Source organism: Nylanderia fulva, unplaced genomic scaffold, assembly GCF_048542155.1.
Source record: "Nylanderia fulva isolate GAGA-0341 unplaced genomic scaffold, ASM4854215v1 Scaffold119, whole genome shotgun sequence".
NCBI lineage: Eukaryota > Metazoa > Arthropoda > Insecta > Hymenoptera > Formicidae > Nylanderia > Nylanderia fulva.
Window position 1 is genome coordinate 231,273 of NW_028189398.1, and position 13,396 is coordinate 244,668.

A 13,396-nucleotide genomic window follows, 5' to 3' on the forward strand; every position below is an offset into this window, starting at 1 on the left:
ATGCTATAGACCTTCTGTTGAGTATTGCTCGCCACTTTTGTTAATCACACTGCGAATCTTTCAATTAATGAAAGATATGATATTTTTATCAACACTTTATATCATTTTGATCCTTTATATCATTTAAAATAAAGCTGTAGTATAAAATTAATTATTAACTACACCGATATCGAATCAGCATATTGGGCTCTAATTTATTCTAGACTAGATATTTTGTTAATTTCTCATCAGAATCTTTCAATATTACGTTTAATTAAAGCTTAATCGATGTCTATGTATTACACATTTCAAGTATTTCATATATCTTTTCATACCTCTAATGTCAATTTATTTTATTACTTTTTTTTTATTTAATATTTTTATTTTATTATCGTTTTTATTATATTATGTTATTTTATTTATATATTATTTATTTTAATTAACTTATTTTAATCTTATATAAATATTTATTATTTTATAACAAAAGATAAAAATAAAACATGATTTTTTTTAAGAGACACTACTTGGGAAAAATTAATCTAGTGTCCTCGATCAATAGTGTCCAACAGTTACGAGGTCAATGGCGTCGGATAATCATATTCTAGCTGAAACGTGACAAATTTATGATATCGTGTTACATCAGACATTCTCGTCGAAACGCGTGAGTATCTAAAAAAAATCTTTCAATTTATAATATAACAAATTTTTGAAATGTCAAACTATTAAAGACCATTTATATATGTTTCAATATTCACAAAAGATTATAAAAATTTTTAAATTTGTAATTGTAAAAAAATATATAAATATATATATATATATATATATATATATTTATTGAACAATTTGAATCACTAAATAATTATTTCAATACTGTTTTTGTGTCTAAATTAATATGCTGATCGTTAATGATTTAATTCATAAAAAAAAAATAAAATTATATATTATAATGAAATCATAAATATTGAAATTATCAAATTGTTACATATTAAAATTATGAATAATAATTTGGATTTTTATGCATTTGTTGACATTTAATAAAATAATTAGACACGTTTAATTATAATTTTTAAATATTCGATAAAATAATGAAATGTAATCTAATTTGTGCAATTGCGTATTATTAAAAACAAAAAATTTTTTATCAGTTTTAAATAACAAAATGGGTTTAAGACAGAAAAGTTTGACAGAAATCTAAGTAGCATTAAGATGCATGCATTTTTATTTACAGATTATATGGATATGTTCTAATAATAAAATTTGCTTAATATCATATTTTTATATATTTTATATATTTTTTATTATATAATATAGGCAATATGGAAATACAAATATTTAGTCATAAATTGCAATTTTAATAGACAGTAAACATTGTGAATTTCTTGTCATTCTTTTATATAATGTACAGTATAAATTTTTTGCATAAAAATGCAATTATATGTAACACAGCTTTTTATTATTTAACTGATGCAAAGTTATTTTTTATAGTAATTTTATTACTTCTAGACACGCTAAATTTTTAGAATTAATTTTCTTAAACCCGTTATGCTATTTAAAGTTTGCGTAAAAATATTTTTTTAATTAATGCGGAGCGCTCGCAAAAAAAGGAATAACATAACAAATAGACAACCATCTGTTTAAATGTATATACTGTAAAAGTATTAATTACATTTACATTTTAATCTACATTAATTTAAAAATATAAATTATTAAAACAATTATATATAAAGAAATTGTATTTCGTTTGTAATCAAAATAAAACTGCTCGAATCTGAGATTTCGAAATATAATATTATCAAAAATTCAAATTATTTATACATTAATAAAAAAATTTTAATTATTTAATATTTAGACGCACATAAAAGTAGAATGTTTAAAAATAACTTAAGCAGCTTATTAAGAAGTTAATACAAAAAAAAAACAAAATATTTAAAGTATTTAAATGATAAAAGTTCATGTGAATTAAGATTCATTTAAATTGGAATTTTATTTTACATATTATTTTGTTTTATTCTGTGTCAAATTTTATTGCAAATTCTGTTATATTGTTACAATTTAAAAAAATTTACAAAAAAGTAATAAAATCTTTAAAAATATACTTTATAAAAATACCCTCTATATATATATATATTAACAAAATATTTTTTTAAGTTTTTTATTTTTTATTAATTTTCTAAATTTGTGTAATGTGTGCATAACAGAATTTTACAACGTAAAAAATTTATAATTCCGCGATAGAAAAAAAAAGAAAATATAGTAAATCTCATTAATTCTTTTCTATTCTACATACTTATTAGACGGCGATTTGTTTTGCGCGTTTCATGTCAGTAGATCTTTTTCTTTTTAGATATTTTCCTCTTTTCAATATTTTTTTCTTATTTTACAAATGATGACAAAATATAGGAAGTATAATAGATACAAAGGAATGATAAAAATAAAATTCTTAAAGAGCTTGCTAATTCGCTTGCTAATTATTTTTAATAGACTCTTCTCCCTCCTGGAGTCACATGGTAATAATTATTTAAGTATAATTATTTATTATACAATGTTTGATTTAAGATTTTATTTTCCTCATAATAAGAAAAAATTATACAAAAAAGAGAAAAATATATCTATTTAAATGCGCGAATGAATCACACGGTCGTCTATTGTGCGAAGTGGGAGAACGAAGAATTTGGTGGGGAGAGATATGTCTACTCGTGGGACATAAAAACTGAGTGCTCTCCATAGCACACCGCAGTAAGTTCCACTCTAATTCCGTAAAGAGTCCGAAGTTTATTTCGACAGGTCTCACGTTTATTCGGAGTTTTATTCGATCGTTTGATAAATATTTTTTTGTCAGACATCCCCCGATTGTGTGCATCAAATTCACTTAAGGTAATGAACAAAATTTAAATTTATTTTATTTTTTTAAATTCGTATACACGAAAATGTTTCTGGTAATATACTTAAATTAAATTTAAATATAAAATACTAAAAAAATAATTTAAAATATATATATATATATATATAATTTTTATTGTTAATAAATTTGATTAAATTTATACTATTTATAATAAATTTGAAAATTAATTGCTTTCAAACTTCAATTGTATTTTTTTATATATTTTATTTTCTCCTACAATTAAAATCTATATTTAATTTTATTTTGTTTTTATAACAGATTCTTCGACAGTTTTTTTCTTAAATTAATTGTTAAACAAAAAATATTATCTAGACTTATAATATATATCAGTTACGAAAACTGCTTAACTACTATTTAATTTCATTTGAAATTCTTCTAATGTAATCTTTTCAGCTATAATATCAAATAGAATCATTTTGGAGATTTTTATTAAATTTCGTGAAAATCAGAGATTATACATCTTTTTAAAATTCGGTTGTACCGAAACTGCAATTGTCATCACTAAAACGGATGAGAGTACATTTATAGAATCAGATATTGTAACGTATTGCTGGCAAGAAATATTCCGAGTCTTTTTGAATGATTTAGACATGGTCTGATTTAAAAATAATTTTATAATTTGTAATTCAGAAAATGTATATATTTTGTATATATATCTCTATTACATATCGTGCAGTAAATATCAAGAATTCGAATTAATAAATAATGAAGAAATAAAGACATTTTTAGTTCATATAATCATAAATAAATTTATAAATTTATTTTATAAGTTATATTATATATATAATTTTTAGTCAAATAAATTTAGTTGCATTAATTTTCTCTTATTGTTAATTTTTAATATATTTTATATTATATATTATATATATATATATATATATATATATATATTATATATATATTATAATTATATTATATATTATTATATTTATATTATATTATATTAATGTATGAAGAAACTGTTGACAAATTTAAAGAATGACTAAAATGAAATTTCTAATTTTTTTTAACGTTCCTAGGTAGAAATCATAAGAAATCTTTAAGACATTTTTAAGAAATCTTATAATATGATATCCCAAAGACATCTTGAAAACATCTTAAAAATGTCTTATGGGTGCATTTTGGACATAGTGCTATCTGGTTATTTGCTTGATTTGTATTATAATTATTTCTATAAGCTAGATTATTTAATCTTAGCCCCATAAATAGTTTCATATTTATTCTAATGGAAAAAATATGTCAGTGGCGATGTAGAATACATGTAGATTTTTCTGATTATTTTTTTCCTCGGTAAAATAAAGGTAAATTTCTAGGGTATATTCTGGACTTTCAAAGACAGATATTTCGAACTGGATTCTTTTGCCTAGGCCCTGTATTTAATCTCGGCAAATCGAGACAGATTTCTACTTGTGTTAAATGATGTGCATTTGCTCTATTTAAGTATTAGCAAAAATAATATGTTACCTTATATATTATTAGTAAAAAATCGAAATTTTTGTATAATGACAATATTTGTTTTCAATTTCCTTTATTTGCGCAATATATTATACTAGCTTTTCGGAACCGCGCGAAGCGCAATATTATGTGTAATAATATATTAATATAATAATAAAAAAGTACGATTAAATATTAACTGAATAATAACATAGTTATCAAAAAGACACAATTTTGCGCCAAATTAGAAATAGAAATAATATAATATTATACTAATTAAAATTACTTAAATACTATGAGGTATGTTATCAGATTTTGTCTAAAAATTACCAACAATATTTTTTACTGCACAGTTTGAAAATCCCATGTAAAAATGTAAAACTAAAAGGAAAAAAGCGATGATTATTTATAATTTATGTGAACAGTTTTAATAAATTATAACTGATAAGCACCGAGAATGTTAATGATTTTAAAAACGAGATATAAATCAATGAAGCTCTGTGATAATTTTCGGATAGCGAAACGGAAGACGTCGCTATTCTTTTTCTCGAAAAATGATTAATTAACTGATAATAACTGATAAATTAATAAATCAACTACCGACTGCGTGATATAGATAGCATGATTTTTTTTAGAAGAATATATAATATATGTATAAGAAATTTAAAATATTATATTTGATAAAAAAATATTAATATTTTTTAATTTTTATTACTTATTTGCAATAAAATATATTGGTTTTTTTATAATAAATCTCCCGCGGTTGCGATAAATTTGAGTATAGATAAATATTTTTATCGCTTATAAACAAATAAGCTCAACTTCCAGTAACAAAAATGTTGATCATTGAAATTTATCTTCCGCATATAAATATATACATCTGGATTTTTAGATAATAGTGTCTCAACATGCTAATTAAAAAGAAATATATATATATATATATATATTTTACACACATTCATGAAATACAGAAAATATTTAAATAAATACAAAATATATATTACAAAATATATATTACGAAATATGATATACACATGTGACACAGAAAATGAAACATAGATTTTCGTCTTGAATTTTATCATGCATTATCATGCATTATAGATTAAAGCGAACTTTTTATGAATGTTTGAAGCCTTTATGACACGACAAAAACCTTTAAATTATGATTCTTTCATGGAATTGATGTTTACCAAATATTTGATAAACAATCGCAAAGTCTGAACGTTACACAAAACCAGTTTTTTTTATGATACTCTTATCTTATTACTGTTATTTCGTAATTTATAAGTCATATAAATAAAATGTATTATTAAATATATATATATATATATATTTAATCTATATCATTTGTATATCAATATTCTAATTAAAATAGCTATATATATATATATATATATATATATATATATATATATATATATATATAGCTATTACACTATATATTTCATTAAAAAGAAATATATATATATATATATATAAAAGAAATATATATATATATATATATTTCTTTTAAATATATATCACATTTCTGAATGAAGAATTCGCAATTCCCAAGTGTTCCAAAATATCCGCACTTACATTCTCTCGAGGAGTTGGCAATGAATTATAATCCGACCACGAAATCCGGGCATTCGATCAACTCGAGATCAGCTGGCCTTCGCGCGCGCACGTGACACGTTTGACGTTTGACGTTTGGCGGCCTCGAGTCCGCCAGAGTCCGCGCTCGCGCGCGCGTCTGACGGGACACGTGTCGCGAGGCGCCGCTTTCCTTCTCGCGTTCGCGTCCCCTCTAACCTCGTCGATACCACATACTTTCGTCCATATCTCCGCGATACCGGTTTTGACAGATGCCACTGGTGCGGAGGTGTCTCGCACGGAGGTAACGTTAGGCGGAGAATTCTCGTTTCGATATCTAGGCGATGTCGTGCACCCGTGGCCGTTCCGTGATCGCCGGGATCGTGTTGCCGTGCCTGGTGCGGGCCGTTCTCGCGAACAATTGCTCCGTCACGTCGTATCACGGGTTCGTTGAACGCAACAATAATGTTTGCCCGTACAGCAGGATGCCGGGTCAGTTGGAGGAGATCAAGGGCAGGCGTGCCACTTTCGGCATGGGCTGCTTCTGGGCGGGAGATTCCCTCTTCGGGGCGCTACCCGGGGTCATCAGAACCTGCGTGGGCTACGCTGGAGGCACCAAGGACTCCCCGGTCTACAGGAACATGTAATTTTTCACCAGTGCTTGCTCTATTATCTAAATTAAATTATATACATGATTGTCTACAGAAAATTTTGCTGTAATCTTATCTTTATATATCTTAAATAAAAATATATCTTAGATAAAAAAAAGTATTATCTTTACTGATATTTTGATTTGATGTCTTTGGAACTTTGAACTCAAAAGAGATTGACTCGTGAAAATATTTGACCATCACTTTCTCGCATACCAATAATGAATTTGATTTATTAGTTTGTTTCATTAAACATGTGTCCAATAATCAATTGATCTTCATTTATCTTTTCAATTTATGACATTATTTCAATTTTAATTCAGGATATTATTTATAACTCTCACCTAAATTTTTAAATTATTAAATTTATATTTTGTTGTAGCATCTCTTATTCCATTCTTTGCGGATTTAAAAATGTTTATATGATTATACATTTACGATAGGAACTTTACATACTTATGTTTTTATTTTGTATTTTGTATTTTTATTTTACTATATTGAAATAAATTAATTTTATTATATTAAAACAAAAATTATTCAACATCTAAAATTTCCTTGTTTTTCAACATCTAAAATTGCTCGTTGACCTACTTTTTCTTACTAATGTTCAGATAATTTGGTTTAGCATCATAGCACAAAAATATCAATAGATTATTGTAAGGAATATAATAATTATTATTTGTTTGCTCTAGGGGAGATCATACGGAGGTCATTGACATTGAATATGATCCAGAACTAGTATCCTATAAACACTTGCTAAGCTTGTTTTGGAATAATCACGAGTATGGTCTGACAACTAAGATTAAGAGACAGGTATTTTAACGATACACATTAGTATAATATATTAACGTATCAAAAATATAAAAATATATTTAATTATAAATATTTATACTGTTTTATAATTTAAGTATATTATATATACATATATATATATATATTTTTTTTTTTTTAGTAGAAATAAATGTATAATAACTTATTACATTTAATTATGTAATCTATATCATTTGTATATCAATATTCTAATTAAAATTCAATTTTCAGTATATGTCACTAATTTTATATCACGATGAGGAGCAAAGGTTGTTAGCTGAGAAATCTCGTGATCAAGAACAGAAAAAGCGAGGAGAAATCTTTGTCACAGAAATTACAGAATTTAAAAAGTTCTATCCAGCAGAAGAGTAAGTTATCATTTTATAGCCGAGTGTGTTTATACAATTATTTAGCAACACTAACAAATTCTTGAGGTAGAAGGAAGTAAATAGGCAGTTAAAAACTCTCTTTTTCAAATTAAAAAAATAAAAAAATATAATTTTTTTAAAAGGTAGAAAGGTCACACAGAAATTTTATCATGTTCTTGTCATTGATTTTAAGTTAAAATGATATCACAAAAAATATAAAATAAATAATTTTATTGAAACTCTCCCATCAACATTAGAATCTGTTAAGGCTCGTTTACATAGGCAGTAAGCAATTCAGTGTAAAGATTAAGCAGTAAGTTTCATTGGGAGTAACGAAATAAACAAATTCCATTTCGTACTGTTTACTTCTTACTCTTTACTCTGAATTGCTTACTACTTATGTAGACGAGCCTTTAGTGTTTAGTAGCATATAATTCTACATATTTTGTATCATATTATTCACCTAGACACATACATGTATGATCTTCAAATGTAAATTCCAATTCATTTAAAAAAAATTAGAAATAGTTTCTTAGAATAGTTAATTAGAAATATCTCATAATTTTAAATATTTTTATTCATAATATAATTGCATTCAAGTATTTTCATTGAATTTTTACTATAATTATATATAAATGTTAATATTTAGATGCAAATTTTTCGGCATATTTATAAATAAATATTAAAATTAAGTTATAAATATATAATTTAATATATTATATAAGCTATATTTAATAGTTAAATATATCTATATATATACATCTTGTGCAGCTACCATCAGAAGTATCGACTACAGGGTCATCCATGGTTGATCGAAACACTGGGTCTCACCACACCAGAAGTCTTGCGTACTTCTCCTTTGGCAGCTAAATTGAATGGTTATATAGCTGGTGCAGGCACTATTAAACAATTTGAAGAGCAATTGCCAAACTTGGGATTAAGCGAAAAAGCAGCACAATACTTAACAAAGTACATTATTGAAAATCAAGGCAGTGGTTTGTATTGCTAGTGGATCTAGTAAAACGAAAAGACATTTTATATTATTAGAGATAGGCTGGTTATACTCGATTTTATATGACTAGAAAATTTGAATTGACGATTTTTCTTTTAGCGAAAATTAGTAGCTTTAGTGATATAAGCTTTATCGAAAGCAAAATATAAACAACGAAATCATCTCTTCTAACGAAATCAATCTTTAGCTAATTTTTTTGCTACAAAAACTCGAAAGTTGATTTTCTTTTTTCTGAAGAAAATTTTATATTTAAATTTTCTTGTATATTTCAAATTAGTTGTTTTATTTTTTAATATTTTCTCGCGCTGTTTTCACTATTTACATTTACCGTATTGTATTAGAATAAAAACAAATAAAAGACAAAGCGCACAATATTTTTATATTGCATATGTCATTATAAAATAAGATTGAGAATTAAAGGAAAATATTGAAATAAAATCATTCGATTTTGGAATCAAGAAAATTAAATGTGATTGTTTTAAAATCATATATTTACATGTGAAAAATCATTATAATGATTTTTTAATTTATAATGATTCACTAAGAGCATTCACTCTGCAAAGGACTATAATTAGAATTAATTAAATTATTACAAAAATATGATTATAATTATATAATGTAAGGCTAAATATGATTTTACAGAGTATGATTTCGTTATCTATTGCTATGATTATATTTTTGCTGTATATATTGACAATGCAATGATTCATTGCTAAGTCATTAAAGAAATTCGTATGCTATGTAATATTTTTTTCATGACAATTTATATAAATAGGTCCACTTATATATGATAAAATTATACAATTCTCTCTATATATACATATATGAAGAAAATAATATTTTTGACAAAGCAACGTTTTACAATAGTAACTTTTTATTTGATTTTATTATCATAAAAACTATTATAAAAACTATTGCAAAAATATATAATCTATATAAAAATATTGTCAAATAAAAAGATTATTTTTAAGTAGACCTTAATTGGAAGAGCTTTTATTAAAAAGATGTAATCTTATAGACACCCAAATAATGATCATCTTTTTTTCATTGAGGCAAAGTCTACTTTAATCAAAGTACAGTATTGCCAACTCCTATCTGAAATCGAGCTATCGATTTAAAAATATCTATCTAGTTGTAGCATTAGTTGCGGATCTGATCGAGGAGAAGGGTTTTAATTTCTGATGTAAAGGAAATTAGTTGATAACACATAGAGATATAAATATGTAACATAAAAGTAAAGGAGTTTATAGATTTATAATTAAATAGGTTGAGCTCATTAGAAAAAGACAATATAGAGAGTAGATGCTTTTCTTGATTGATTGTGCAATAAAGTATTTTGTTTCATGTCATCTCTTCAAAATATTGTAGACGAAAAAAGCATCTTATCTCATATATCTGTATGTTAAAATCTTATCAATATAAAAGTCTATTATATAAGTCTGATGTACAAAGAATTGTCCAAAGTACACCAGAGTCAGTGTACTATCTCCTTATTATTGTTATAAAAAACCCTCTTCCATAAAATTTAATTTATAAGTTTTATAAGTTTGATTTGGACACACATCTGATGCCCAACATTCAAATTTGCCAAGTGTTTAGCCTTTTAAGATTTGTATGTAAAAGGAATGTTTCAACAGTATAGAACTAACTATATATAGATTTTATAGATCATTGTTATTACAAAATATAAACAATATATATTTTATATAAAATAAAATTTATTTTATTTAAATGTGTACAATAAAAAAATATCTTTTTTAAAATAAATACCATTGTTCAATTTTAAACCCTATTGTTATATTTTAATTATTTTATTCTGCGATTGAATATAGATTTGAATAGTTGCTCTTTCGTAATTCGAATTATACATATATTGAGTGGAAAAGTTTTGAATATTTCTCGAAATTGGTAAATTAAAGTGTTAATTTATTGTTAATTTAATTTTGAAATTATAATATATTAAAAATATTAAGACAGTAATATATTGCAAACAATATTATAATATTATAATATCAACAATATTATAATATCTTTGATACACATAAATAATATTTTTAACAGAAATCAGCTGATAACTGTCAAAAAATATTGCTTGAGTTAAAATATTTTTAAAATTATTATATGTTATAATAATGTATAATATGCATTATTATGTTAAAATTAATTAACATAATTTAATAATTATTAAATTAATAATTATTAAATAATTATTATTTTTTAATTTATTGATTAAAATTAATTAATAAATTAATTTTATTATCAAATTAATGCAATTAGATTTTTGTCAAGAAAGGTTAATGGAGTTTAAATAAACTTTATATTATTTTTAATCGCAGAATGATGCGCGCTTGTGTTCTAGTAATTTAAAATTTAAAAGAAAGTAAAATTGCGCATGCGCAATTTAAAAGATAGAGATGCGAGTCTATAACCTATAACCACAATTCGGTAAAATTTAATATGCGAGGGAGAGAAGGAAATTTTGCTTAACGCACATGTATATTTTTACGAATATATTTTTCACTTTGTGTTTTTCATAAAAATATATATTCGATTTTTTTTATAAATATCTACAATGGATAATATTGTAACTCATAATATTACAACAATGGAACCTGAACAAATAAAAAGTTACGAACGAACGCTATTAAATAATTTGTTCGCACAGGTATTGTAATTATATTTTTTTATTAAAATTGCATCTATTGTAATAATTCTATAATAATAATATAATTTATAATTTTTATTTAAATTGTATCACATTGCAATCTAAAAATCATTAATTGATTTATATTTTATTATTTATTATTAATTGATTTATTTTAGGAACTCGGAAAAAATGAAAAACAAATAAATGCATTGAATGATTACAAGAACAAATATAAAAAGGTGATAGAAGGGCTTGAAGTGCATCCATTAACAGTGTCGGAAAATTGTATGGTGCCTATTGGCAAGCGTGCACTAATGAAAGGAAAATTAATTCACACTAATGAAATTTTAGTTTATTTAGGCGATGGCTATTTTGCAAAATATAGCGCATCACAGGCAATCTTGTTATGCAACAGAAGGATAGCATGTATAAATTTTGTTTTTGTTTTATTTTGCATATTTTATATCAAATATTACACATTTTATGTTCTTATTTCAGGGGCAGATAAAATGTTGAAGAACTTAGAAGTTGAAAGAAATTTGTATGAGATGAGACAAAATCTACCATTAAAAAATGATATTTTTGGACAAGATGGAAGAAAAGATATATTGGAACATTGGAATGAGGACAAACTTGATGAATGGAAGAGTAAATATATTTGTTTTATTTGTTCTTTTAAATATATTGTGTTATGGTAGAATTAAAATAAGTTTATAATTACAGCGCAACATAGGCAGCGTGAAAAGGAGTATCGTCAGAAACTAGTAAAGTTGAGAGAAAAAGAAAAGACTAATATTACTACCGAGGAAGATCTTTTTAAAAGATTAGATGAATTAGAATTGGAGGAAGAACTGGAAGACGAAATATGCAGGTCGCTCATTTTTGAAGAAATTTTACTGGTGAATGTAATTAGAATAGATCTAATCTGTTTAAAATTTTATGACTGCAGACTGGAAACTGAACGAAGAGAATTTTATGGTGATTTGGATGAGGGAGAAGTCTACAATGACTCGGAGGAGGATACATCTGATTCTGACGAAATTACGACAGAGATGATTGAAGAGGAATTAAAATTGAAATCTATTTCAATGAATAGAAGCTCATGTAATATATCAGACGGCAGTGCTGATGCAGTTCGGGATAAAATTCTCGATATAAATGTCACAAAAAATGAACAATTTGATCTCACTGTAAATTCTAGTCAAGAGGAATTAAAAAACAATCATTTACCTGAATCAAAAGAGAAGACATCCGAACTCATAAACGCAAAGAAAACAGGGAGAGTATCATTTATTGAACCATATAGTATGGAAAATACAGAAAGCGATACAGAAGGGGAAATATTAATGTTTAAGCAAGATAAAACATGTAATGATGATTCTGAAAATGATGAAGATGATATCATCAGGATTGAATTTTCACATTCATCTCATATTCCAAATATATCTGCATCAAATAATACAGAAATACAAAGCCCAGTAGATATTTATAAACTATTTACTGTTCCCAAATCCATTTTGAAAAGATCTCCAAATGATATGATACCTAATCAAATTGTTCCTTTGAACGAAGAAAGTAGTACTGATGCAGAAGATGAAGTCGAATTTGTTAAACAGTCTGCGTACAATTCTGTGAGTGAAAATAATTTAATATTAACTCTAAATAAATAGAATTATATGTACTGATAAATATATTTTGTAGGTAATCAAGGAAAAAGTCCAAGAAAATAAAATATCGCCAATAAATAGTACTTTAGAAAAAAAAAGTGAAAAGAAAATTGTAAGTAGGTTTAAACTGGAACGAACTGGAAAAAAGAAGTGATGTGTAAATATATGTTTATTATAATTAAACTTTTGTTTGTACACAACACATAAATAAATATATATTTTCTAAGATTTATGCTTGCGCAAAATTTATTTTAAAACAAAAAATTATTTTTACATTAATCTCTCAAAAGATTGCAATTTTTTTTAAATGTTATAGTTTAGTAATAAAAAGAATTGTGAATTTTTCAACAAA

At 24.7% G+C, this 13,396-nt stretch overlaps 2 protein-coding genes across 5 annotated transcripts; both read left to right on the forward strand.

The window, feature by feature from the left end:
- The first annotated feature begins 494 nt into the window (after positions 1-494).
- Positions 495-10,497, forward strand: MsrA (methionine sulfoxide reductase A). Of its 4 annotated transcripts, none has more exons than XM_029311072.2 (5): positions 495-640; positions 6,372-6,533; positions 7,233-7,353; positions 7,582-7,718; positions 8,490-10,497. In XM_029311072.2, exons 1-5 carry the CDS (start codon positions 603-605, stop codon positions 8,725-8,727), a joined length of 696 nt encoding a protein of 231 aa, XP_029166905.2. In that variant the 5' UTR covers positions 495-602; the 3' UTR covers positions 8,728-10,497. The 4 variants fall into 4 exon arrangements, with proteins under 4 accessions (XP_029166905.2, XP_029166906.2, XP_029166907.2 ...); XM_029311073.2 differs by lacking the exon at positions 495-640 and adding an exon at positions 2,689-2,853; XM_029311074.2 differs by lacking the exon at positions 495-640 and adding an exon at positions 2,689-2,853 and having other exon boundaries at positions 6,375-6,533.
- Positions 10,498-11,143: 646 nt separating this feature from the next.
- Positions 11,144-13,272, forward strand: uri (unconventional prefoldin RPB5 interactor). Its single transcript, XM_029311067.2, has 6 exons — positions 11,144-11,395; positions 11,554-11,803; positions 11,876-12,025; positions 12,101-12,248; positions 12,327-13,008; positions 13,079-13,272. The coding sequence occupies exons 1-6, from the start codon at positions 11,303-11,305 to the stop codon at positions 13,196-13,198; spliced, it is 1,443 nt and encodes a 480-aa protein (XP_029166900.2). The 5' UTR covers positions 11,144-11,302; the 3' UTR covers positions 13,199-13,272.
- Positions 13,273-13,396: the final 124 nt, after the last annotated feature.